The sequence below is a fragment of the Erythrolamprus reginae genome, chromosome 1 (assembly GCF_031021105.1).
Source record: "Erythrolamprus reginae isolate rEryReg1 chromosome 1, rEryReg1.hap1, whole genome shotgun sequence".
In the NCBI taxonomy this organism is placed as follows: Eukaryota; Metazoa; Chordata; class Lepidosauria; order Squamata; family Dipsadidae; genus Erythrolamprus; species Erythrolamprus reginae.
Window position 1 is genome coordinate 342513243 of NC_091950.1, and position 24131 is coordinate 342537373.

Sequence of the window (24131 nt, forward strand, 5' to 3'; positions counted from 1 at the left end):
TCAGATAAGAGACACCATAACCCACAGCTGGATACTAGACAAGGTAAGAGGCTCAGAAGAAACCTTTCCTATAGTTTCTCACAGGTATTCTTCAGTGCCTTCTCAGTTGTCACAGAAGAGGGTTTCAAGGAAACATCTTCTGTTACCTTCTCCTGCCATCCTGGGTTGGCAAGAGACCTGTTGGCAAGAAACTTGTTGGGATCTTTAATCAGCCTCAGCCTTCTGACACTCTGTGCTTCTGCTGTAATATGTGGTGGGATGTTTATAGACTTCCCCACATTATGGCCCTGTCCAAGGCTTGTTTACTGTGGTACAAGAACTAACCTTCAACCTTGCAGGGATATTCACAGGCTTGAAGCCAGCATTGCCACTCATCTCCGTGTTGTGCCCATCTGGAGGTCTGATCAAGGTCTTTCCCAATCTCCTACATTAATAGTTCAGCTTGGCCACGTAACTACAATCTCATATCAATCAACCTACAGAGAATAGCCAGGAAGCATTTTGTATATTATAGTGGGCAGAGTGCTTGTTAACAACCTCTGGGCTCTTTCTCTCAGTCTCTCTCATTTTGGTTCCCAAGTAGAGCTGAAGGAGCATTTCCTTTGAAAATTCCTCTAGAAGACAAAGGGTGATGAAAAAAAGCATTAAAGCCTGCCTTCTAGATTAAAATCTTCTTCCTTGCAAGCTTCATTTCTGGTGAATGAGAATAGAATCTGCCTGTGAAAGGATTCTTCCTCCACCGGCATACTTCTACTCAACTGCACTCTACTTTTCATTTTAGGATTGAAGGCCAAAGGGGAGGCTACTGGCAAATCATGAGAATGACTCCAAATGACTAAGAAAAGTAGAAGATGTCATATAAATAGCAGCAGATATAGCTAGCCATTTAAGACCATAAACATAAACAGTCCCATCATTGCTTTTTTGCTCCAACAACCTTATCTCTTAATTTTTAATAAGTGGTATGCTGAGCTTTCATGAAATGCTAATGTTGGTGAATCCACATAAGAAGGCTCAATATATCACATGGATGTGAAAATGTAGTAGCCAAATGGGAGGTTGGATTAAGCTTTTTATAATCTTTAGATCAACATATCATCCAATATGATTAGTTTAAAATTAGTCTTTTCTTATGACTTCCCATGAAGAAATAGAAAACTAGAATATTTGCAAATATGGGATACTTCTGCTGAATCATCACTGTAAGTACATTAAAATATATGTGAAAGGACTGAAATGATTCACATGTTTTTTTAAAAAAAAGAATGTTTAATTTAAGAAAAGCTGGGAAGTGACAACAATACCAGCTTAAATTATTGCTCCTATATAATTGGAAAAGCCATCAATTTTTCCAATCATCTGCCTCAGATCTCAGGATAGAATACTGTTAGCAATAAGAATACTAGTGTGCACCATACTTGTATACAGTACCAGACATAGAAAGGCTGTTTTGGTAGCCAACCTTTCTTCAACTCTGCTTAGAAGGAAGCCTTATTGTGTTTATAACTAGGCTTTCAAATGGTATGAGACAGCATTTTAACCCTACCTTCCACACATCTGAAACCATAATCACATATGCTTTGTTTGGTGGATATATTATTTGTCTAAAACACAGTTAACCACATCTTCCCAGCTATCTAAACAATAAAACTGTATTCTATTTTGCAAAGATTTTAAACTAAAAAAAAAAGCAAAGCATGCTATAAAACTAAATTATCACTGAAAGATTGTTTAAATTTCTAAGCAAGTAGGCAGATGTGTTATTTATATGCTTGTAAAAAATTGATGTATTCCCTTTATCACATTTTTCAGATGAGAATGTACATTCACAAGCTAGATGAAGTAAGTATGTGTTGCTTTCACCGCTTTCTCTTTCTCTAGAGATTTTTTTAGGCCAAGTGAAATATCTGATGAGCACATACAGAACGAAATTATATTGTAGGCAACGTGAATCTTACATCCTGCAGAGGGCACTCTTGTGCACGTTTTCTCAAGAAACTACTGTATAAGAAACAAAGGTGGGGAGGGAGAAGAAAAATATTGATAACTGGTTATTTTAACCGGATACTGGACATCTAAACGCACCCCTTAAAAGCATCTGTCTTCTTTACAATTTCACTGTACTTGTGTGATGCAAAAAAATTCAAATGCAGGACCAAACACAATTTTTTTTAAAATAACCCTTCGAAACCTGAAAACCTGCACGCACTGACATCTTCCATCCCCTTTCAATACAGCATTTAAAAATGATATTTTTTTAAATTGTTGCCCCATCCCACGACAGTAAGGAAGGACCCCGACTAGCCCGAGCCTACTAGCCAGATCCCGAGGTACAACTGCTGCGTTCCCACAATGCAATTCGCCCCCTCCCTCGCTTTACCCTAAATGACCCCTTTTTCATTCACAGGCACGCTTCGGGGAATCTTGATCGGTTCTCCGATTCTGCACGAAGCACCCCCCTTCCTTCCAACCCCCCCACCCCAGAGGATCGCTTTCCCATCGGTTCTTTGTCCTAGGCACCTTCGGCTGAAAGGTGCTGCCCGCTTCCTCTAACGGGAGAACGTTATAAAGAGAAGTAGGGGAAGATCTCCGGAGTCAGCCTTAAGATCATCTTTTTCCTCCGGGATCTGTCGATTCCTTGGGAATCGATCCTCGGCAGTACATTGTTGGTGGGGGGGGGGCGGCAGAGAACGATTAATGGGAGGGGGAATCTAGAAGAGGGTCCCGGCATTCCTGGCGAGAAGTGCTGATTCAGTCAAAGGCCCACCGGGCCCCAGCGATCATGGGGTGGGTGGAGAGGGAAGCCTCTTCCGCACTAAATCAGGTTAATCGCTGCTTAGAGGGGGCTGTCAAAGCACTACGAAGAGGTATATAAGTCTAAACGCTGTTGCTATTCTACACCATCACCCCTTTCCCCCCTCCAAGAAGCAACAGGCGGCCCTCCTGACTTTCCTGGACAAGGGTAACGTCGGGCGATTTTGCAACCATGTCTTCTTCAGCCTCTTCCTAGACGGCGATCGAGCACACACACACACACACACACCGGAGTTCATTTCGCGGCGGCTTTATTAAAGCACCGCTCCGCAGCGCCCTACCGGATTCAATGGGATTTCCTTCCCCAGCCAACGCTCGTTTGCAGCCTTATTAGGAGAGGGTGCTTCGGTTGAATTGACAGTCGGCTTCTCTGCGCCCCCCCCCCCCCCCGGGGTGGTTGCAAATTATAAGGAAGGATCGCCAACAGCGCGATTAAGTTTACCGATCCTTCGTGTGTGCAATTGGCCTTTGGGGAAAAGAGATCCCGGATTCAATGCCTCCCCGGGCACCGATTTACCCTCAACTCAGCATGAATCTTCCACTTCTAGATTTACGGACTCGGCTTTTTTAAAAGCACAAAGCAGTGGAACGGAAGGGTGCTAAAGGTCGCCCCAATCATCCCGATAGACCCCCGCCGCTCCCTCAATGTGGCTCCACCAAGCAAGGCCAGCGGACAGCCGCCACCCACCCACGGAGGCTTGTGACCCAGCTCGTACCTGAGGCCGTGTACCAGCTGCCGGCGTGGCTCGCCTCCCGGCAGAGCGCTCGGTTGGACATCTTGGTGCCTGAACCGCCTATGGTGTTGGGGGAGTATCGGGAGGGGGGGTGGGCAGGAGACGTGTCCGGCCGCGGCGGTAGTCAAGTCCCCCTCCTCCCCCGGCAGATGTGGAAACCCCCCGGGAAGGGGGAAACGCTGCTGCTGCTGCGAGGAAACCCCCGGGGTAGGAAGCGAAGGCAGTGGAAGGCGGCACGCAGCGAGGCACTCGGAGCCGCCGGCCTGTTCGCAGACAGCGGAGGTGAGGAAAGGAGGCGGAGGCAGGCAGAGTCTAAAGGGGGACAAAGGCCAAGGCAGCAACCGCCGCCTGGGCGATACCCACAGAGCAGGCGGCAGCCGCCGGGTTTGGCCTAACTCGGCTCCTGTGGCATAATAACTAGAGCAGCGTGGCTCTCCATTGGGCAAAGGGAAGCGAAAGGTCCCGCGGCGATTGGGTAGTGGAATTTCCCTGTTCGCCGGACGGCCGTGATTCCGGCTTTCCCATTGGGCAGCGCTCTGAACGGCCTCCTCTCCCGATTGGGTGGAGGGAAGGTTGCGGGCGGAAATCACTTCGGATTGGTCCGGTGGAAGTTGCCGTGGCGATGGCATCTGGCCTCCCTGATTGGGGGGTTTGGTGTCTCTGAGGTGAAGGGAAGATTAGAGGAAGAGGCGGGCTTGGGAGAGGAGGAGGCGGGGCCACCACAAGGGGGGAATGGGGGTGGGATGCCTGCTTAACTCCACGGAGGTTGGGGGTGGCGGGGAGGAAAAGAGAAAGCGTGCGCGAGAGTCGCTGCTTCTGCTCTGCATGGTCCGCTCGAAAGTTAGAATGGAGAGGGGGGGGGGGGGGAAGGGTGGACTCCCGGAAAGGAAGAATGTCGCCGCTTAATGTTCAGGAAACTGGTCCACCCGGATGTGTTGTACTACAACAACGCCCAAAATGTGTGTAGCTAGCAGTGGGTACTAGACGTTTTAAGTCCAGCACGTACGAAGGCTTCCAAATTGACCCAGTTTCTGGCAGCTCCTCAGTTTCTAATTTGCAAAAGGGATGGAGAAGGGACTGTCTTTGCATCTGAAAGACAATATAAGATATTGCAAAGCGAAAGCCTTTAAATAATTACAAGAGACAATTATTTTATTTAATTAATTAGTTAATTAATTAATAAATTAATATGCCGCCCACCCCGAAGGATTCTGGGCAGCTTACAACAAGAAAGCATCTAAAAACAGTTTCAATGAAGAATTTGAAGTCTTATCAAAACATTCATATCCTTTGTGGCCAGATCTGTTAGATCGATTAGATTGTTGTTGTTGTTGTTATTATTATTATTATTATTAATTAGATTTGTATGCCGCCCCTCTCCATAGACTTGGGACGGCTAACAACAAAATAGTGACAGTGTAACAAATCTAATATTAAAAACATTCTAACATAGATCTATTAGATTGATGCTATTAATATTCAGCACCTTAAAATTTTGCCTTATTGTATTCAGAGTAATCTATTTCAGAGTGTCTCTGAAATCTACCAATCACATCAGCATAGACATTTCAGAAAAATTTTATGTTGGAATCATTTTGGTGTTGCTCGTAGTGGCAGTCTATTATAAGACAAGAATTGCTCTGGGATACTTATTATTTTACAGCAGCCAAGAATAGTTAATTGTTTAAATATTTAACATTCATATGGGTTTAATATTGACAGCACAACCTGCATCCAGAAATAGTTAAAGCACCAGCCTAGAAAGAAAAAGTTCAGGTTCTGTGAAAGCCAGCTGGGTGTTCTTGGGGCAATCATCCTCTCCTAGCACAACTGACCTCATAGGGTGCATGTAATAGCCTAGAACAGAACAGAACAATAGAGTTGGGAGGAACCTTGGAGGTCTTCCAATCCAATCTTCTCAAGCAGGAGACCATATCTGGACCTCAATTTCAGTCAAATAATTGTCCAGTTTGTTCTTAAAAGCCTCCAGCGATGGAGCACCCACAACTTCTGAAGGCAAGTCATTCCATTGGTTAATTGTTTTCATAGTTAGGAAATTACTCCTTAGTTCTAGGTTGCTTTTCTCCTTGATTAATTTCTATTCCTTGTTGTTTCTGGTACTTTATTTATTTATTTATTTATTTATTTACTTACTTACTTACTTACTTACTTACTTACTTACTTACTTACTTACTTACTTACTTACTTACTTACTTATCAAAACATGTACAAGGTATTGGTATGTACAGAAACAAAAGCAAAGTAGGTACAGGTAAATAGGACAGTGAGACAGGGACAGTAGGCATAACGGTGCACTTATGCACACCTCTTAGGAATGGGGTGAGGTCGACTTTGGAAAATAGTTTGACCACCCTCTTTGTGGCAGCTCCTCAAATATTGAATCAATCATGTCACCCTTAGTCCTCCTTCTTTTCTCTACCATTGGTTCTCAACCTGTGGGGCGGGACCCCTTTGGGGGTCGAACGACCACTTCACAGGGGTCACCAAAGCTTCTATTCTGGCGCCTTGGAACATACCGGTATTTTTACAATCCGGACATTCAGGTGTTTATAGTGAGGGTGTCCCTCTGACCGTCCTGCCAATCAACTTAACACTCTGTTGGTAGAATTGGTGCTAGGCTTATGGTTGGGGTTCACCACAATATGAGGAACTGTTTTAAGGGGTCATGGCATTAGAAAGGTTGAGAACCACTGTGCTAGACTAAACAAACAATTCCTGCAACTATTCATATGTTTTAGCCTCCAGCTTCCCAATCATATTTTCTGCTCTTTTCTGCAGTTTTTCCAGAGCCTCTATATTTTTAAAAATAATATGGTGACCAAAACTGGATGCAGCATTCTAAGTATGGTGTTACTAAGGCCTTATTAAGTGATACTAATACTTCACATGGTCTTGATTCTATCCCTTTGTTAATACAATTTAGGATTGCATTAACCTGCTGGCTCCTATTTAAGTGATTGTCCACTAGGACAAAGATCCCTCACAGTTACTGCTATTGAACTAGGTTTCACCTAATCTGTACCTGCATCTGGAGGAGCAAAAGAGGGGACTTTGGTCCATTAAGTGTAAGCAAATAAAGGATTGAATCTGATTGGTCCTTTGCTTGCAACAAAATACCTTATTCCACCAGACTTCAAATTTGGGGCTTAGATAGTTTATAGCTATGTTGCCTTCAATCTGATCTAAATGTACTTCATAAAATTATCTACCACAATGTCCTACCTGTTAATGAATACTTCAACTGCAACATTACACACGCACATAATAGATTCAAAACACGACTGCAGAAAGTATGACTTCAGCAACAGAGTGATCAATGCCTGGAATGCACTACCTGACTCTGTGGTTTCTTTCGAAAACCCCAAAAACCTTAGCCTTAGACTGTTTACAGTCGACCTCACCCCATTCCTAAGAGGTCTGTAAGGGGCATGAATAAGCACATCATCGTACCTACTGTCCCTGTCTTACTGCCCTATTGTCCAAATCTAACCGTACCTACTTTGCTTTTGTTTACATTTATACCATACCTGCTATATTGTACATGTTTTGACAAATAAATAAAATAAAATAAAGATTATGATCTACACCAGTTGTGTCAGCGAACCTGCTACCGATTCAAGCCAAGTTGTGTGTGTGGAGGGATAGGATTTACTGCTGAGATAGAATGTGAAGTCTGATAGCTCATGGGGAGTCCTGTTAGTTTTACAAAGGACCACCTGTTTCAATATTTCAGAAAGAAATATTCTTAGTTTATACTCAAGTTCTATGTGAAATGCCTATTTCAAAGGTATTCCCCAGGCCAGTTATGGCAAACCTTTTTTGGTTGTGTTCCAAAAGAGTGTGTGTGCATGTGCTAGCACACGTGCACGGGCCTCCACCCATTCCCTCCCCCCATGCATGTGCACCCACTGTGCTGCCCCCGGCATGCGTACGATCCCCCCAACATGCGCACAGGCCTTACTAAAGCCTGGAATGGTGAAAAAACAGTCAAAGCAGAAGTTCAGAAAAACAGACTTCCGGTTTGCCCATTGTGCTGTTTTTAACCAGAAGTCCATTTTTTCAAACTTCCAGTTTGCCTGTTGGACAGTTTTCTGCATTCCAAAGAACTGGAGGCTTCAGGGAGCTTCCCTAAAGTTTCTGGAATTTGAAAAATAGCACAACGGGCAAACGAAGTCCATTTTTCCCAACTTCCAGTTTGCACTTTGAGTGGTTTTTCACACTGAGACTTCAGGGAAGCTTTCCTGAAACCCCTGGAGGCCTTGGGGAAAAGGCCTTCCCCAAGGCTGAAAATCAGCTGGCTAGCACATGTATACACACTGAAGTTGACAGGGCAACACCTCATGTGCCCTCCAATATGGTTCCATGTGCCATCTGTGGCACACATGTCATAAATGGCCTAGGCCAGGGGCAGGCAAAGTTGGCTCTCCTATAATGTGGATTTCAACTCCCAGAATTCCTGAGCTAGCATGATTGGCTCAACAATTCTGGGAGTTGAAGTCCACAAGTGATAGAAGAGCCAACTTTGCCTACCCTTGGCCTAGGCTAACAGATGCTTCTGCAACACTCCGTGGCCTGCGCTGGCTGCCGATCGGTTTCCAGTCACAATTCAAAGTGTTGGTAATGACCTTTAAAGCCCTACATGGCATTGGGCCAGAATATATCCGGAACCGCCTTCTACCGCATGAATCCCAGCGGCCAATAAGGTCCCACAGAGTTGGCCTCCGGGTCCCGTCGACCAAACAATGTTGTTTGGCAGACCCCAGGGGAAGAGCCTTCTCTGTGGCGGCCCCGGCCCTCTGGAATCAACTCTCCCCAGAGATTAGAATGGCTCCCACCCTCCTTGTCTTTCGCAAATTACTCAAGACCCACCTTTATCGCCAGGCATGGGGGAGTTAAGATATTCCTTCTCCCTAGGCCATTACAAGTTATGCATAGTATGTTTGTGTGTATGTTTGGTTTTATTATAAGGGTTTTTAGTTGTTTTATTAATTGGATTGTTACATGCTGTTTTTTATCGTTGTTAGCCGCCCCGAGTCTGCGGAGAGGGGCGGCATACAAATCCAATAAATAATAATAATAATGCTTCTTTGGTATTACATTGCTTTAGGCCAGGGGTCCCCAACCTTTTGGACTTCAGGGACCACCAAGGTCATACTTTTAAATCCCACGGACCACCAAATTCCTAATTTTAAGTCCTGCAGTCCACGGATATGATTTTTAAAAGATGAATACATTTGTAAAATAATGACCAGAGAGCTTCCATTTTATTAATATGAAATGCACCTATTTAACACACAACATGCTTATTTAATTATAAAAAAATCTTTAAAGGTGGTTTAGTTGTAACAAAATTATTAAAAGTAGTGTAATTATTACAAAATAATTGAAGCTTATTTGGTGGTGGCTTACTGATGTTGTTGGGAAAGTCAGTCCCATATTCCAGAGCTGTAGCTGTAGTCCCTCCCCTCCCTTCCCCGCTTTCCTTTCCCTTTTTCTTCCTGAATTGGATTACTTGCTCTTGGCCATATCTGGCTCAAAGGCCAAGATTTCTCCACAGACCACCAAAGTTTTCTCATGGACCATGCTTTAGGCTGAATATGAATGAAATACTGTGCTGAATTTCTTCCATCCTTCTTTCTTTCATCTTAAACCAAAAATCATACTGTATCCTATGAATAAGACCAATGATGGGGTCTCCAAACTTGACAACTTTAAGACTTGAGGACTTCCAACTCCCAGAATTTCACAGACAGCATGTCTGGCTGAGGAGTTCCTGGGAACTGAGGTCCACAAGTCTTAAAGGTGCAAATTTGGAGATGCCTTTGGATGCTCTCCTTATATTTAATAGTAAGCCCCATTGATTTCAGTACCATTTTTTTCTTAAATAAGTATGTCATGCAACAGATAGTTCTGTAAAGTAGTGTTTTTCAACCTTAGCAGGATCCCACCCCTGATATGAGATCAGGTAACGGTTTTTATCTTAGGTACTCTTGATTTTCACGGAAGCACAGATGGGTTGTTAGATTAAATCTATTTCTCTGCTTGGGAGCAACAACCATCTCCCAACTAGATTATCACATGTCATGTCTCCATCACTTTGTGCTTGGATGCTCAGTTTAGTGACAAGGCCTTATTGTATTTCCTTCTTCGTCAGCCAAGCCATACCCTTCTAGGATTTGAACCTGGGCTGCTTATGCCTTGCTAGGCAGTGGTTTTTCTTCTAAGCCACAGGCTCTACTCCCTTTTATCAGCTGAGCCAGGGAAAGATTACATGTTTTTCTATCCAGTCACCTGGCATACCCAAATATGACAGGGAGCTCACTGCTTTTCTCATCAGCTAGCTATACCCTTACTAGGATTTGAACCTGGGGAGCAGTAGGTTTAACTCTAGACCACAGGTTCTCCTCCTCTCAGCTTGTACCTCTCAGCTTGTATATATATATATCAGAGGTTTTCAAACTCTGCAACTTTAAGACTTGTAGACTTCAACTCCCAGATTTTTGCCAAGTTGCCAAGTTTGAGGACCCCTGGTGTATGTCATGGGGTTCCTGATTAGTAATTCTATTTTGGAAAACTAGTGCAATCACACATGAAAAATAGTCTATATAATTTTGTGTGTCTACTCCAATCTATCACCAATCTGCCAATGGACAATGGATAACTATAAGATCCATAAACTGTTCACTTGGTAGCCTAACCCAGTATGTGGCTAAGCCAAGTGTGACCTCCAGAGCATGGAGGATCATCTTAGCCACAACTTCTATTCCTGGCTTGTCATCAATTCACTTACTTAACACAGTCTTATATGTCATGTAATCCAGCTGATGAAATAATTCCTCCTGATTTTCCAAGGTGTAGCTACAAAATAGGGCAATTTGTGCTCCATTTTGTTCTGGGGGATGTGGGAGTGAAAGGGATACACATAAAAAGTATAGTAACCGTTTGGATTTATTTTTAGCCAATTTGCAGTGCCTCTAATCCCATTTATTTTAATTTTATTTTTAATAAAAATGTGTAATAAGTAAGCTGTTTCTACTAATATATTATATGGCTAAAATCATGGTAGGTATCCAAGAAGCCATCACTGGCTGTGATTTTTCATGTTACCTTTTACTGGATCAATGGCTAACTTTTGGGAAATGCCATTCTTCGTGTGTTATACTGTATTATGTAAATATGTTTCTATTGCCCACATTACACCTCTTAATTTAGTTCTAAGCAACTTTAATAAATTGAATATCCTCAGTATGTTTGTTTGCATGGTATATATACTGTACATCTACTCTTCTGTCTGTGTATGTGTGGGTGGTGAGCCTTTCAGTTGTTCAATGAAATACTGTATATTGAGATGAAATTGTTAGGCGTTTTAACAGAAATTCTATTACCTGCAATCAAATACCCAAAGAGGAAATCTCCCAGAGGTGGGGCTGTTAGATCCATTGGATGACAGAAAAAGATATAGAAAACTTTTAAAAGCTCCTAGGTTTGTGAGCTCAAATTTGCCTCACTGTTTATTGTGATTTATTTTTGTTCCCTATGGCAACTACAGGCACAGCCCTGTATCCTTCTTAGCTGAGAGATTACATTACAGCAGGGAAGGATTACCTCATTGTTAGCCTGAAAGACAATATGCCTTTTTTTTATTCATAAAATCCAAGAAAGATAAAACTAAGTAAAAGCAATCAGCCAGCCATCACCCTAAAATAGAGAATTATTTATAAATTGGCTTTCATTTTAAGCTTCCTTTCTGGAGGTGTGCATTCTGTTTCTGTGTTTAGTTTTTCAGTCGTGTTTAAATGGTGAAAAATATGGTTACTTTTACAACTGTAATTGACCAGATGGCACAAATGTTGTATAGAATAATGAAAAAGAACAATGCTATAAGGTCAGTTAAAGCGGCAGTAATAACAGATAGAAACAAAAAAGTCAAAACTGATGTGGAAAAAGAAGACAAGAATATAGAGAATTGGCAAAATTGACAGTCACTTTCTAGGGTTTAAATTTGAACAGGTAAAGGTAGTGCACCTATTTTTTCCCCTTCAGGCTACAGTAATGGTACGAATGTGAAACTTTAGATATACATTATTTGAATTGTCAGGAGTGCGTATATAAATTTTGTGTTTCTTCAGATAGATAAGCATAGCTGCAGCAGTGTTTCAAAATGGCGTCTGTAACATGTACATTACAAGCAGCGTGTCGTCATTGAATGTCTCACTGCGGAGAAAGAAACTGTTGGGAACATTCACAAATGAGAATGTGCATGGATCTGAATGGATGCCATTCACGGAAGACATTTTGAGGACGATGAAGAGATGATTCGCACAGTGCATAAATGGTTTCATGACCAGAACAAAGAGTGGTACCAATAGGGCATACATGCCCTTGTGGTCTCTCTGGAGGAAAGCCATAGAACAGGATGGAGATTACGTGGAAAAATAGAGAGTGTAGAAGAAACATAGTTCTTTCTTGTGTGTAAGATCCATTGTGTTCAATAAATAATTGTTGAAGAAAAAAATGTGGTGCATTATTTTCTTGGCGATCCTCATATCATAAACTTGCCTCATAAGTGGCAATACTGTAAGATCTTCTGAATAGTGGGTGGGTAAGTAATCAGTCAGTCAGTCAGTCAGATTGGTTAAATGGCAATCGGAGTGTCATTAATTTATCTCCATATGATTTCTTAATAAGGCTCAGTGATGTTTGTAGAATTAAGCCTAGCATTGAAGAACCCTTTTTTTATTAGCACCAGAATATGAAACAACATTAATTGTTCAATGCTAAGATTTCTTGGATACTAATTGAAAATGGCAGTCACTTCTGGTTCAGATTATATTTTTAGCCATAAGAAAGCAACCCAAGTGGTTTAAGCTCTCATAAAGATAAATCTAAGGGAGGGGTCCCTAATTCCTGGGTCGAGGTCCAGTACTGGGCCATGGCCCATTTGGAACTGGGATGCGAAAATGCATAGCTCTATTTGTGCAAATGGCAGGCAGTCTCGTGTGCATTTGAAGCTCTATTTGTGTGACTTGTTTCCTCCCCGTCCCACACCAGTCCATACAGCTAGAAGGTTGGTGCCACTTATTTAATTCAAGTAAGGAGACATGGGGCAAATTAAAAATCTAGAATTGGAACAGAATGTGTTAATGGCATTCCACCTTCTAGATAAGAGTAGGCTAGAATTAAAGACTTTATATTTACAGAATTTATTGAAATCAGTGTGACTCTGGACAGCATACAAGATAAGTACAATAGATCAAAGTAAAGGGTGGGGAAAGAAATATATATAACGAACAATATATAAATGCCAAATATATTTTGTATTTATTGTCAACTAATGCTTATAAGTGTTTTATGTTAACTAAAACTAAACAATCAGATGACAAGAAGGGTTTTTTGTCTTTATCCTAACAGGTTCTTCTCCAAGATCACTGCAAACATTGCAAAATTTAAAATCTCTTTCAACCATTTCTTCTTCAATAGCTCTCCTAACTCCTTTCCAAGTTTAGTGAGCTGGTACTTTTCTTAAGATTAAAGATACATTTGATGTTTCTTCAGGTTTTCAAACAATATTATTTCCTAATCTTTGAGGAGGTGCCAGGGATTGAAATGAGACTTTTGTGCATACAAACCAGATGTTCTGGACTGAACTATGGGCTTTTGTCCAAGATTGATGCAGCTGTATAATCTCAGGAAAGTCCACTTCCTTCAAAATCTCCAGTGAGTTACCATTTTATTATGTAACACATGGAAACTCATTATCTTGATTTTAGAATGTGACTATAGGAGATCCCTTAATGCAGATCACCAAGCAGATATTCCAATTTTGATTCACCCAACAAGCCCTAAAAATGAGCCGAGGTGGCGTAGTGGGTAGAGTACAGTACTGCAGGCCACTAAAGCTGACTGCTAGATCTGCAGGTCAGCGGTTCAAATCTCATCACTGGCTCAAGGTTGACTCAGCCTTCCATCCTTCCAAGGTGGGTAAAATGAGGAGCCAGATTGTGGGGCAATATGCTGGCTCTGTTAAATATGCTGTTGCTAACATGTTGTAAGGCACCCGGAGAAGGGCGGCATAAAAAAATTGAATAAATAAATAAATAAAATAAGCCCAAGATTTAAGAGATGCCAGTGAAGTAGTTAGGTGGGACTCAAAAACTCGACAGTTCATTTAGTGACCATTTGAAGTTACAACAGCACTGAAAAAAGTGACTGATGACTGTTTTTCACACTTACAATCATTGCAGTGTCCTCATGATCAAAATTCAGATACTTGGCAATTGATTCGTATTTATAACCAGTACAGTGTCCTGGGGTCATGTGATCTCCTATTGCAACCATCTGACAAGCAAAGGCAATGGATTAGCCAGATTCGCTTAACAACCATGTTAATAATTTAAAACTGCAGTGATTCACTTAACAACTGTGGCAAGAAGTGTCATGAAATGGGTCAAAATTCACTTACCAAATGTTTCATTTAACAATATAAATGTTGGGTTCAATTGTGGAGAATGTCAAGAACTACCTGAATATTTTGCATTAGACACAACACGTTTTTTTAGCTGTTTTGCTTAGCAAAATGTAGTGGGCTAGCCCCTGAATAAATTGGTCATAGGCAAAGATTTATAAAAGGAAAGGTAGAGTGGAATGCAAGCCAAACATAATGGCAACTGAAAATTTTCTGAAAAACATTTGAACAGTATGCTCAGGAATTTCTGTGTGACAGAAAGCTAGTAGGTCCCAAATGTAAGGCCCTACAAGCATGGACATGTTTGTTTAGTTTAAATAACTCAATAATTTAGTAACAGGAGGACTAAAATATATGTGTGCTTTGCTGTTGCACGCATGGTTTCACTTTGATGGTATGAAACAGGATCACGGTGAGTTATACAAAGGCAGGCACTTAATCCACTTCAACTGTTCACCCACCTAGTTTGTCATCTGGTATATTATTGGCCTGCTGCCATGGAGACAACAACAGTCCTAAAGGCCTCTTCTTCCAAAATAGCTAATAAGGTTGAACTGGAAAGAGGGGGATGGGGGGAAGAATTACAATTATCATTGGACTGGAGAGAGGGAGTGAAGAAAGGCAGAGCAAATGAAATCAGCAAAGAGGAAGAACAGAACAACAGCAGCAAAGGAGTCTGGAATGGAATTAGTATCTTACAATCAGATCTCCCAAATGCTCATTGAAGTTCAACAACAACAAAAAAACCACAACAAAAACAACAACAACTGATATGTTTTAGATGCTTTAGATTACTGGATAATAGTATTAACATGATATGTTGGATATTTATAAGAAATAAATGACTAGTTAAGAGGTTTCAATGGTTTTTTAACCCCTGTTCATGCAATCACTATGAAATGCTTTGTATTAGTTTCACAATTAGACTGGAGTTTTGTGGAACTTTTTAATTTCTTTTTACAAGATCTTGGGAATCTCCAGTCAGGAAGTTACATGAGTCTTTCATGAAATATTTTCCTTCAGGTTCTAAGACTAAAAGGAACACCAAGAATGTACAAGTGAAAGTACATAAGAGCACCAGTGTGCCTTCCATCCCTTATCCTATTGTCTCTTTATGTTTTACTAGCATCATGTATATGAATACTATTATTTCTAATGTTTTTCTAATTTTTAATTTATGTATATTAATATGATTACATCTTCACATACCTACATTATGTACTAGGCAAAACAAATAAATATAAATAAATAAGAATCTATATTTTTGTTCTTCATATAAACAGTGTGGTTTTAGTGCTATTATTAAGGGGGGAAATCAACAACAGGTAAATCATTCAGACATCTATAATAAATTGAGAGCTGTCCTCTGCCTATCTCTGGTGGTGTCCAGATGAACTTTAAATGTACAATGCGTGTGGCTAATGATCATATTTTTATGGCACCTCTGCAAGACACTGAATTGGGATAATCCTTTTAGGATTCAAAATAGAACTGTCAGTCTCTCAACGTGTTAGATAGGGTGAATGGAAGAGGCAGGCGGAAGTGGCTTCAAAACAACAGCTCTTTATTTGGCAACTAGTTATAATCTAGCAAAGGCTCTTGTCTGATAGCCAGCCCTTTTATAGGGAGCTGCCAGATAGTCTAGCCTAGTGATGGCGAACCTTTTTTTCCTTGGGTGCTGAAAGTGTGCGTGCATGCACTGTTATATCTACATTAGTGCCCACACCCATAATACAATGCATCTCCTGCATGTCCTGTTCTGATCTCTGTCTAAGGCCACTGGTAATTGGAAATAAGGAATTCTAAATGCTAATCTCTTATCTTAAACTTCGGTATGCAAGGCAACATCAAAATCATTAACACATTCTACTAATCATTCTAAGATTTATGGCTAGTCAGAATTAGCCCAGAGTCATAAAAACTGCAATTAAAACCGCACAAAGCATGTTTCCATTCAGAGCTGCTTGAAAGAAACCTGCATTTTTCTTAACACAGATTGACGACTCAACTCTCTCTTCCTCTGACACCCAGAGGTGATGAATTAATTAATTAATTAATTAATTAATTAATTAACCAACCCGTTCCTCTCCTTAATATTTCTTCCCTGACACTTGCTCTCTTCGCCTCTGCAAGCGTCTGAAATAAGGATTTATCCATCTAGCATCTGCTTCTCCTTCATTTGAATCTAAACCCATAGAAACATCCTGTGGTTGGTCTCCTACTTCTTCTGCCTCTAAATCAGGCACTAGCACTAATTCATAACCACTTTCTGAATCAGAATCTGAAAAAACCCCAAACTGAACAGGAGTAGTATACACAACATGTCCCATCCCCTGCAATGTACGCACGACTCCTGTTTTGGTATCACATCCCAAAACAGTGGTGGGAAGGGAGAAGCATCCTTTCCCTAAATGGAGCTGGGAAGAGAGGAAAGCCTTGCGTGCCCAAACAGCACTAGGGTGGAATCTCCACAGATATGGGAAGGCACAGGCTGCAAAAACTGAGGAGAAAGCATTCACGTGTCACTCAAAAACCATTTGGCCATCACTACATCCACATGTGCAGTGGATCTAAGCTGGTCAATGGCTTGCATGCTGGCAGATATGGCTCCGCCTGCCACCTGTGGCAAGCGTGCCATAAGTTTGTCATCACTGGTCTAGCCAATCAACAATCAGTATTTTCCCTCCAGAATGGAGGACCTGATTGAAGTCTATGTGCTTCAGTCTGAGAACGTAATACAAAGCATGGATATGCATACTGCTACACTTAATTCAGTAAGACTTGGTTTTTAATCAGCAGCAGAGATCATCTTTTCTTTTCAGCTCTGCTAACCTCATATTATTTCTCCCCCAACATCTTCCTGTAGGAAAGAAACCTTTCTGTAGTGATTTGGGTGCATCCATAGATATGCAGGAAGCTATTCCTTGTGAGATAAACCATACACTACACAAACACAGAGAAAAGGAGATAAAGATAGTAAACACTGAAATTGAAGGCATGAGAAAAAGCAAAAGAAATATAGCTAAATATACACTGCTCAAAAAAATAAAGGGAACACTTAAGCAACACAATATAACTCCAAGTAAATCAAACTTCTGTGAAATCAAACTGTCTACTTAGGAAGCAACACTGATTGACAATCAATTTTACATGCTGTTGGGCACAATCAACTTTGTAAAGAACAAAGTGTTCAATGAGAATATTTAATCCATTCAGATCTAGGATGTTATTTGAGTGTTACCTTTATTTATTTGTGCAGTATATTTTACATCTATACCATTTTGTATATCTCTCTATTTCTCTGAACTGAGCTGAATTTTAATTCAATGGGCTAATTACAAGATGAGTTCATGGCAATTTTATAGAAAGAATATCTGGCTGCTTTACACCAATATCCATTTTGTATGTAACAGTTTACATAAAAATTTTCTGAATGTACAGTACATATGGTAACCAAGTATATATTTAATGCTAATTAATAAAACAAAACATCTAAGATCAATAATCGGTGTACTTGCATTTATCTAATATAACCTGTTCATTCTTTTCCAGGTGCCTTGAATTTGCTCAACAAAAGCTGGTACAGCAGACAACGGGCACTTAAATGATCTCTCTACAAATTTCCCTACTATGGAAAAATAAATCATTGTATTTAAATTATAGTTAAGTTTGATATATTTTCACTTCCAGCTTTCGTAAGGATAATCAAATAGGGTAATTCAATATTAAATGTTTTAAATTGAAACGTATGTTGCCTTTGGCTATTTAATAAAATGAAAGAACTGTTTTAATACTTTGTTCTGCATTCTGAATTACCTATAATAATGACTTGCTCTGACTTGTGGATCCTTTTGATTTCCTCTATACTTCTGTTTAAACATGTTGCTATTTGTGTGGCTTATTTTTCCTATACTCATTATAGGAATCCAAATAATTATTTACCATGTAAATATATGATCTTGGAATGGAAAACATACATATATTGTAGGGAGTGTCAAATTTTTCAGCTTTCAATTTCCAAACATTAGAGATGCTCAAAAGTTGTGACATGCCTTGGGGATTGTAAATATATTTTGGTTACTTTAATATAATTTAGATGTGCTTTGTAAGTAACTACATAAATATAACTTTTCAACATTTTGTTTGTTTCATTCTACATCAAAGTATTGTGGACCCAATATACATTACTGTTCCAGACATATCTGTCTCAAAAGAAAATTTAAAATGTTCCACTGGGCCTGAAAATAGGAAGATAATTGAGAAACAACAAAAGCACATTGTTTCAAACAAAGTTACAGCTTTTACTGCAAGGTAAAACATTTAGGTAAGATTATTAAGATACTTTGATAAATAGAAGATTAAAAGATGCTTTCTGAATACTTTTGGTTACAGGATGTTCCAAAATTATTACACATGCAATGTATTAAAGGTATTATTGTAATATATTTAAAGACTGAAAATTCCAAGTATTGGAATGCTGCATTTTAAATATGATATCCAATACCAAACTATGCTGTAGTTCTATTAAGTTTAGAAAATTTAGACTCTAGAGAAATTTAGAGAATTAGAGAATTTCTTATACATGCCCTAGCACCGACAGTAATCCCATTAAAAAAAGAAATACAACTACATTTCGTCCTTCATAATTTTATTTTGTTATTTTCCTTAGATCTGATTCTATGTTGATCCCTTCTTGCTTCAAAATGTCTACAACTATCCTACCTAAGAAGCCATTTGCAAATTATTAGCTCTGATTTATTATTTTTCCTTCTGCCTAGCTTACCCAGATGACGGGTGACCATTATATTTTGAGCTACGTTGAAATGAGAGACAGCTGGATGATAGCAATCGTGACTGTATATGGCAGCTGAGCTAGCAAGTATGCTAGGAAGTTTGCTCTATGAAATATAAGGTACCCGTAGTTCTTCCAAAGAATTAGCTCCTAACATTACCAGTATTTAAAATTTCTGCTGCAAAATGCTTTTCAAGCCCAAGGCAATATGATTTTTATTCATCAATAAATCTTTTTCATTTCATTCCCTCCCTCTCTCCCACTACCTAACAAAGCAATTAGACATAAAATATATTTCATTTATTCATTCGTACAATCTGAATCCTGTTAAGAGGATATATTGTCAAGAAGGATGGGGAAGACCAAGAAGTTATATTTGCCTTGGTTCCTACACCTCACATAGATATATCACCATTGAAACATAATGTTTCATTAGTAGAATGGGAAGTCTATGGACTAAACAATTAATGGGAACCATAATTTCACTGTCTCACTAATTCGGAGAGACAGATGACTCAAGCTGTCTCAAAAAGAAAAATCAACTGACAGTTTTCTGTTCAGTCCTTGAGATGTGGAAGAGCATTTATGGTGGTGGGGGAACGTAAACCTGAATATAATATTTACTCATACTTTTGTTATAAACATTTTTTTATTTGAACCTAAAAGAATATTGTTTTATTGCTTAATTCTGCAGCCATCGTCCTTCACTTCATTGTTATTGGCTTTGTGTCTGTTCCCAGAGTCATACAAGGTAGGGTTCTGTTAAACCACTTTTTAAAAAATGATATTAAATATACAGACATAAGCCCTACAATAAAAGACTCACATTATGTTTGAAATACATAGGAGGACTCTTAGATTTGGAAGAGAACCTACTTACATTATAGATGCATACAAAGTGAATTTGTTGATAGAACAATAATGGAAGAATGTGTTATGTAGAGGGTAGTTATCTGCTTTACCACACAACCATTCATTGATCCTGTGTAATAAGATTCATCTGCTTCTATTATTTCACCAGTGGAAACTGGTCTGATTGTAGATCTTGGAAGCAATATTTTAAAGTAGAAAAAAATCAAAGGAAATTGGTTCAAAACAGTCAAGTATTACCTTAAAACGTTATTGAAAAAGGCTCTTAACTAAACATCATGAATTTTATAGAATGGTAGAATTCGGTCACTGTTTGGCAGTCAGTCTCTTTTCTTCACCTCAGTAATGCTTTTCTTTGAAAGTTTAATTATGGTCATTAATTTTTCCCTGTATAATATATACTTTATTGAATAAACCCCAATTGGCTAGATGTCAGCCCCACCATGCAGACCAAATCAAGAAATCAACCATATAAGAAGGCTCAAGCTATTTTTATATTAGAACTAAGACGCCTTAGACAAGATCTAAGTATTGCCCGCAAGATCATATGCTGCAACGTCCTGCCTGTCGGCGACTACTTCAGCTTCAACCACAACAACACAAGAGCACACAACAGATTTAAACTTAATATTAACCGCTCCAAACTTGACTGTAAAAAATATGACTTCAGTAACCGAGTTGTCGAAGCGTGGAACTCATTACCGGACTCCATAGTGTCATCCCCAACACTTTACCCTTAGATTATCTACGGTTGACCTATCCAGATTCCTAAGAGGTCAGTAAGGGGCGAGTACAAGTGCACTAGAGTGCCTTCCGTCCCCTCTCCAATTGCTCCCCTATATCTCCTATACCTTTCTTCTATTCCTATATCTCTTCTTCTATTCTTTCATTGATATGTTCTATTACTATACCTTCTTTTCTATTATTTCTTAGATATATTTTACTATGAGTATCTCCTCTATAACCTTCATCATGTATTTTACTATGTGTATATAGATATATACCCACTAAAACCCTCATTGTGTATTGGACTAACTAACTAACTAACTAACTAACTAACTAACTAACTAACTAACTAACTAACTAACTAACTAACTAACTAAATAAATAAATAAATAAATAAATAAAAGAATCTTGCAAGCCTGATAATGCTTTACTCACCACCACCCCTCACACATATATGAATTAGGGAGGTGTTTGCCTGAGTCGCTTGTGCATATCTGCTTGTTTTGCCCCAAAGGTGCTTTTTTCAAGAGGCAACTGGAATTTCTTGTTTTTCTTTGAAGACGTTTCTCACCCAAGAAGCAGGAAGATGAGAAGCAAAATGTCTTTAAGAAAAAACAAGAAAGTCCAGTTGCCTCTTGAACAAGGCACTTTTGAGATAATCATGACCTGGATGACTTAGAATGTCCATAGACTTCTTGTTTTGACTGAAACTATGTTTTTTCCTTCCATAATCGATCTTTTGAAGGTCATCTTCCATACTCTGTATACATATTTATATAAAATGTTGAGCACAAAACGGGTATTATAAACTTTTGCAGGCTATATCAAAAAATCAATATCATAAGTTTAAATCATACATATGACCCAGTCAGACACAGATTCAGAGGATAATCAGAACTGCAGAAAAAACAATTGCTGCCAACCTGCCTTCCATTGAGGACCTGTATACTGCACGAGTCAAAAAGAGGGCGGGGAAAATATTTACTGACCCCTCACATCCTGGACACAAACTGTTTCAACTCCTACCCTCAAAACGTCGCTACAGAGCACTGCACACCAAGACAACTAGACACAAGAACAGTTTTTTTCCGAACGCCATCACTCTACTAAACAAATAATTTCCTCAATACTGTCAGACTTTCTACTAAATCTGCACTTCTATTCTACTTTTTTTTCCTCATAATTCCTATCACCCATTTCCTCCCATGTTGACTGTATGACTGTAACTTGTTCCTTATATCCTAAGATTTTTATTAATATTGCTTCCTCATTGCTTATTTGACCCCTATGACAATCATTAAGTGTTGTACCACATGATTCTTGACAAATGTATATTTTATTTTATGTACGCTGAGAGCATATGCACCAAGACAAATTCCTTGTGTGTCCAATCACACTTGGCCAATAAAAATCTATCTATCTATCTATTAATACTCTGCTCAGTTTTTATTTATATAGAATTATTCATGGTGCCATTGTTTTGGAGGTCTTAGCTCTGCCTTCATGTAATGATTGTGCAGTTCAATCTACATATAAATTTTTTTGCCTTTTTTTACTAAGTCTGTTCCCAGCATCCTTGGATTTAATCAGAACTATTGTAACGCAATCTATTACAGTATACCTGTTTCTGAAGATATTGTGGCAATGATGGTGAACCTATGGAACGGGTGCCACAGGTGACATGCAGAACCATATCTGCTGGCACCTGAGCTGTTGTTCTAACTCAGCTCCAATGTGCATGTGTATGCTGGCCAGCTGATTTTTGGCTTGCACAGAGGTTCCGGGAGGGTGTTTTTGGCGGTTTTACCCTTCCCCAGCTCCAGGGAAGTGTTTGGAGTTTGGGGGAGGCGAAACCCGATCCTACTGGGCCCACCAGAAGTTGGGAAACAAGCCATTTCCAGCCTCTAGAGGGCCTGGGGGGGGGGGGAAAAGCTTTTTTCACCCTCCCCAGGCATTGAATTATGGGTGTGGGCACTCACACATATATTATAGTACGCACCCATGCTCTTGGCAGTCAAGGAAAAAAAGGTTTGCCATCACTGTATAGCAATTTTAGCTATTGTAATGCAGAATTTAGCAGATTTACTACTTAACAAGCATTTTTATATACTGTATGTACCTTATCTCTTTGATACACCAAACTAGTTTTCTAGCTAGTCTTATATTTAAAACTCTGTAATTTGGGTTTGGATTTATTTATTTATTTGTTTGTTTGTTTGTCAAACATGTATAGGATAGTAGTTTGCATAAAAATAAGTAAAAAGTAATTATAAAAAGGACAATAAGACAATAAGGGACAATAGGCATAATGGTGCGCTGATTCAGACAGACCTCTTAGTTTTATATTTTACCCTCCCCAACGAGTCATAGGACCCAGAGATATCTATAGCCTTCCTCTGCATTTTTATTGTATGAGAAAATAAGATTGGCCCAGAACTCATCTGCTAATGATGTAGAACTCACTTTCAATGTAATTAATTCAGCTTCATTTTTTTTAACTCTTAACATGCAAGTAAAAACATGTCTGTTTGTTTTTTATAATTGTCTATTTTTTGTCTCATCCTATTTTGATTTTTCCCATCTGGTTTTCTTTATAATTACACGACTTTAGATGTTAAAATTTCACAAATACATACTTTGAGACAGTGAAAATCATGAAACACAACAATAAAAATATGTATGACTATATCAATTAAATAGGCTACAAATAAGTGAAGGCAGAAGAATATATATATAACAAACCTAAATAGATTTATTTGTTTTTTAAAGTACCTAATTGTAAACACTGTGGTTTCAATACGCACCTTAGAGATAGGAGAAATTTACAGGAACCCCTTTTTTAGCACTGTTCTAAAGAAAACAGATGTTTTTCTCAAGGGTTCCCTCTCCTGGATTTATCTGGGTCAACAGTAACAGTAGTTTAATTAAACCAGGACTTTTCTTCTTTATTTGTTAGTTTTTCATCGTGCCTTTCCTCTAGGAGCTGTGCTCAAGGCAATGCACATAACTCTTCCCCCTCCATTTTTTTCCATGGTAGTAACCTCATGAAGTAGGCTGAGACCTGCATTGTATTTGATTTAGGGTTTCAAACTAAAGGGTGCATCACAGGTGGTCCAGGATAGTTCATTTAGTGATAGTTGGAAGTTAGTGCACTAAAAAAAGTGATTTATTGCCATTTTCACTATGAGCATTGCAGCTTGGTCACGTGATCCAAATTCAGACCCTTGGGAACTGACTCATATTTATGACCATTGTAGTGTTCCGGGAACATGTGATCGTCTTTTGTGACCTTCTGACCAGCAAAGTCACTGGGGAAGCCAGGTTCACTTAACAATCATGTTGCTAGCTTAACAACTGCAGTGATTCACTTAACAAATGCATTACGAACGGTAGTAAAATGGGGCATAACTTGATTATATCTTATTTAGCAACATAAATATTGGGCTCAATTTAGGTCGTACGTTGAGGACTACCAATAATTATATATAAAAAGTTAATAAAGAGAATGTGGAAAAATATGCATGCATAGCTATAGCCAGTGAGCGGTATGGGGGGGACACTGGGTGGCTGTTATACAATCATGAAGTTGCACCGATCCACATTCATGCCTATCTACCTTCTCACTGGATGTAGGGAACATCAGCCAGTGGTTGTTGATGGTTAAGAACCACGGAGAATGCAGTGCTCCAGGATACTTCTGCTGACTGCT

The 24131-nt window shown here is 39.4% G+C and overlaps 1 protein-coding gene and 1 long non-coding RNA gene across 6 annotated transcripts in view; one reads left to right on the forward strand and one right to left on the reverse strand.

The window, feature by feature from the left end:
- The window catches only part of MEMO1 (mediator of cell motility 1), a 29217-nt gene extending 25219 nt beyond the window's left edge, over window positions 1-3998 (reverse strand). Inside the window, exon 1 of one of the 3 annotated variants that reach the window (XR_011557472.1) lies at window positions 3531-3975. Coding sequence is in view for 1 of the 3 variants with exons in the window: in XM_070734082.1 (XP_070590183.1) it covers window positions 3531-3591 (61 nt within the window). In the remaining 2 variants the exon portion in view is untranslated. Of the gene's footprint in view, window positions 1-3530 lie in introns of all 3 variants that reach the window. The other 2 variants (XR_011557473.1, XM_070734082.1) reach the window with 2 other exon arrangements.
- Window positions 3999-4325: 327 nt separating this feature from the next.
- LOC139157384 (uncharacterized) lies at window positions 4326-21787 on the forward strand. Of its 3 annotated transcripts, none has more exons than XR_011557474.1 (7): window positions 4326-5564; window positions 13125-13286; window positions 17587-17748; window positions 18199-18358; window positions 18813-18946; window positions 19521-19577; window positions 20126-21787. It is a non-coding gene; the product is annotated as an uncharacterized lncRNA (long non-coding RNA). The 3 variants fall into 3 exon arrangements; XR_011557476.1 differs by having other exon boundaries at window positions 5184-5564; window positions 18199-18345; XR_011557475.1 differs by lacking the exon at window positions 13125-13286 and having other exon boundaries at window positions 5184-5564.
- The last annotated feature ends 2344 nt before the right edge of the window (window positions 21788-24131 follow it).